Source organism: Lolium rigidum, chromosome 1 (genome assembly GCF_022539505.1).
Source record: "Lolium rigidum isolate FL_2022 chromosome 1, APGP_CSIRO_Lrig_0.1, whole genome shotgun sequence".
In the NCBI taxonomy this organism is placed as follows: Eukaryota; Viridiplantae; Streptophyta; class Magnoliopsida; order Poales; family Poaceae; genus Lolium; species Lolium rigidum.
In genome coordinates this window covers 4,923,309-4,925,717 of record NC_061508.1, presented here as the reverse complement: position 1 = coordinate 4,925,717, position 2,409 = coordinate 4,923,309, and the positions used below count along the sequence as shown (strand labels likewise).

Genomic DNA, 2,409 nt, shown 5'->3' with positions numbered 1-2,409 from the left:
TCCTTTTCGAAGAAAAAAACAAACATCCATGCTACATCTCAACATCAACACACTCCATACATGCATGGAGGCCTCACTAGCTGTGAACCAAGTCCAAACCGGCACAAACCGGCAGCCATTATTATTTGTAAAGACAATCGAAGAGAAAGCTAGCTCGTACGGCCAAGGGCTGACCCAGCCATACGACACTAGTTCCAGTGACACGTACGTGTGGTTTATATGACCAGCTTGTTTATGCTTTGAGCGAATGAATCCACGATCACTTTGTTCGCCGCCTCAGACGGGTGGAGAACGTCCCAGTAGACGTATGTCGTCGCGTTCGGACAGGTGCCGATAGATTTGGGGTTGCAAAGAAGAATTGTGGACTCCACCGTCCCCGTCCCACAGCAGGCCCGTCTTGTCTCCGTGAACCCTAACGCCATGAAACCACACACGCACACAGTGACACAGTTTAGCTAGAACGAGCACAGAGACCCCTCGTGTAAAAATGAAATGTCAGATATGGCTATAATTGTATCATATACCTTGTGAACCAGGGGAGGTACTAAGGATGTATACCGGTGTGTAGATGTCGAGAAACTCAATCTTGAGATCATGGAGTTGCTTCGATAGTAAGTCTATGGCCGTGTTCAACTTCTTGTTCAACCTTAGGGCATCGTCGTTGAGCCCCGGCACGCACTTGCTGCTCCCGAAGCCAAAGACCGTGATCGCCAATGGAAAACAGCCAAACGGTGGGACCGAGAAAACACCGATGCGCCGGGCTCCCATACCGTAAAGTTGCTACATTTTTATTCATGGTTAACAAATTACTTGGTACTACTACTAATCGAGAAAGGAGTTGTACGTACATACTACCTCCATCAAAGCTTAAGGCCTATATTTTTTCAGAAAGTCAAACTATGTCAAGTTTGATCAAGTTTTTATCAAAAATTATTAACATGAAAAGGACAAAATCAATATCATTAGATAGAATGAAATATATTTTCATATGGTATCTACAAAATATCATATTTGTTCATAAATTCTTCTAAAGGTTTGATCAAACTTTACTTCGTTTGACGTTTCAAAAAAAAAAGCCTTAAACCTTGGGATGGAAGTAGTAGGTGCCATATATTGCCTACCGTCACAGTTCTGATGGAAATGCCAACTAAGAGGTCGGCGAAATCGTCGGTCGTGAGCGTCTTGTAGAGCAATGGGTTGATGTAGTAGTTGAAAGCGAAGTCATTTGATCCAGAGCTCAAGATGTAGAGTGAATCGGAGATGATGGACTGAGCCTGGCTGCTCCCAGCAACCGCAACCAGCTTTGATATGTACTCTTTGAAGTTCTTCAATTGCTGGCTCAACGGAATGAGACCCTGCGCCTCATAATTTTGATAAAGCTAGCACATGAGTGTTTTTTTGTAAATCAATACAAAAAAGGATCCTCATTATGTGTGATACACCACCGATCCATGATACTTACATACATAAGTGACGTAGGATCGTAGTAACCGGATCCAGCTGATGCGAAGTTCGCTCCATTCAAAAGGTTCGTTCCCACCGCTTGCGGGCTGAGATATGCTGGAGGAGAGCTACTAAGACCCAGCTTTTCACCTAAAACCCATGAATATTGGAGAGCAAAAAACAGTGTTCAGACTACGAAAAATGTCAAAAGGCAGCTATGATACCTGTCTGTCAAAGACAGAATACATACACAACACAAGAACAAGTACAGATCACGTGTGACCAACCAATCATGTCGCTAAGTAGCATGCCGTTGCAAAACCTCCCCGTGGCGACACTGCCCTCGAAGTCCCTGCCGTAGGGAGGGAGGTTGGCCTTGACAATTGTGTGTATATAGTCGTTGTTACCGACATCGACCAACGAGTCGCCGAAAAACATGATCGCCGGCACCGACCCTTTGGTGCAATCTGCCGTTGGCCGAGCTACAAGGAAAACGGCCAACAGCAAGATGCACCTCACCTTCATTGCAGTCATTTGAAATAGACGCTCGATCTGGTAGTCTGATGGATGGAACGTCTGTGAGCTAGCTACATGTATATATAGCACAATGGTCATGAGTGCACATGCAAGAAAGAAAGAAAATGGAGCTGGCATATGCATGTGGTAGTTAATTACTAGCTAGTGCCTAGTGTTTCCCAATTCATATAAGGCGTACGCGTACGTGCATCCACAATGGCGGCCATTAATTAGGTTGTTATTGGAAGTATACTGCGTGTTGAGGTGTACTACCTCTATTCCAAAGTTTAAGGAAAAGTCATTTTGGATCCTGAGCTACACAAAAATAACAAAGTCTGATTTGTTTTTGGAGATTTGAATCACTATACTCAGATCCACACATTTATTATTTAACTCCGATTTACTTTTGGAGATTTGAATCACTATACTTAGATTCACACATTTTTTATT

The 2,409-nt window shown here is 43.6% G+C and overlaps 1 protein-coding gene across 1 annotated transcript; it reads right to left on the bottom strand.

Moving 5' to 3' along the window:
* Nucleotides 1-215: 215 nt before the first annotated feature.
* On the bottom strand, nucleotides 216-1,968 carry LOC124666496 (GDSL esterase/lipase APG-like). The gene is made up of 5 exons (XM_047203850.1): nucleotides 1,731-1,968; nucleotides 1,463-1,593; nucleotides 1,122-1,355; nucleotides 525-780; nucleotides 216-412 (listed from the first exon to the last, which is right to left on the bottom strand). Exons 1-5 carry the CDS (start codon nucleotides 1,966-1,968, stop codon nucleotides 216-218), a joined length of 1,056 nt encoding a protein of 351 aa, XP_047059806.1.
* Between the last annotated feature and the right edge of the window lie 441 nt (nucleotides 1,969-2,409).

Bases quoted from the DNA above. Each gene is read 5' to 3' on its own strand.
- LOC124666496 (XM_047203850.1), bottom strand. From the start codon at position 1,968: ATGAAGGTGAGGTGCATCTTGCTGTTGGCCGTTTTCCTTGTAGCTCGG. The intron at 1,594-1,730 runs GTTGGTCACACG...CATGGGTTTTAG, and splicing joins GCTACTTAGCGACATGATTG to GTGAAAAGCTGGGTCTTAGT. The intron at 1,356-1,462 runs GTAAGTATCATG...TATGAGGCGCAG, and splicing joins ATCCTACGTCACTTATGTAT to GGTCTCATTCCGTTGAGCCA.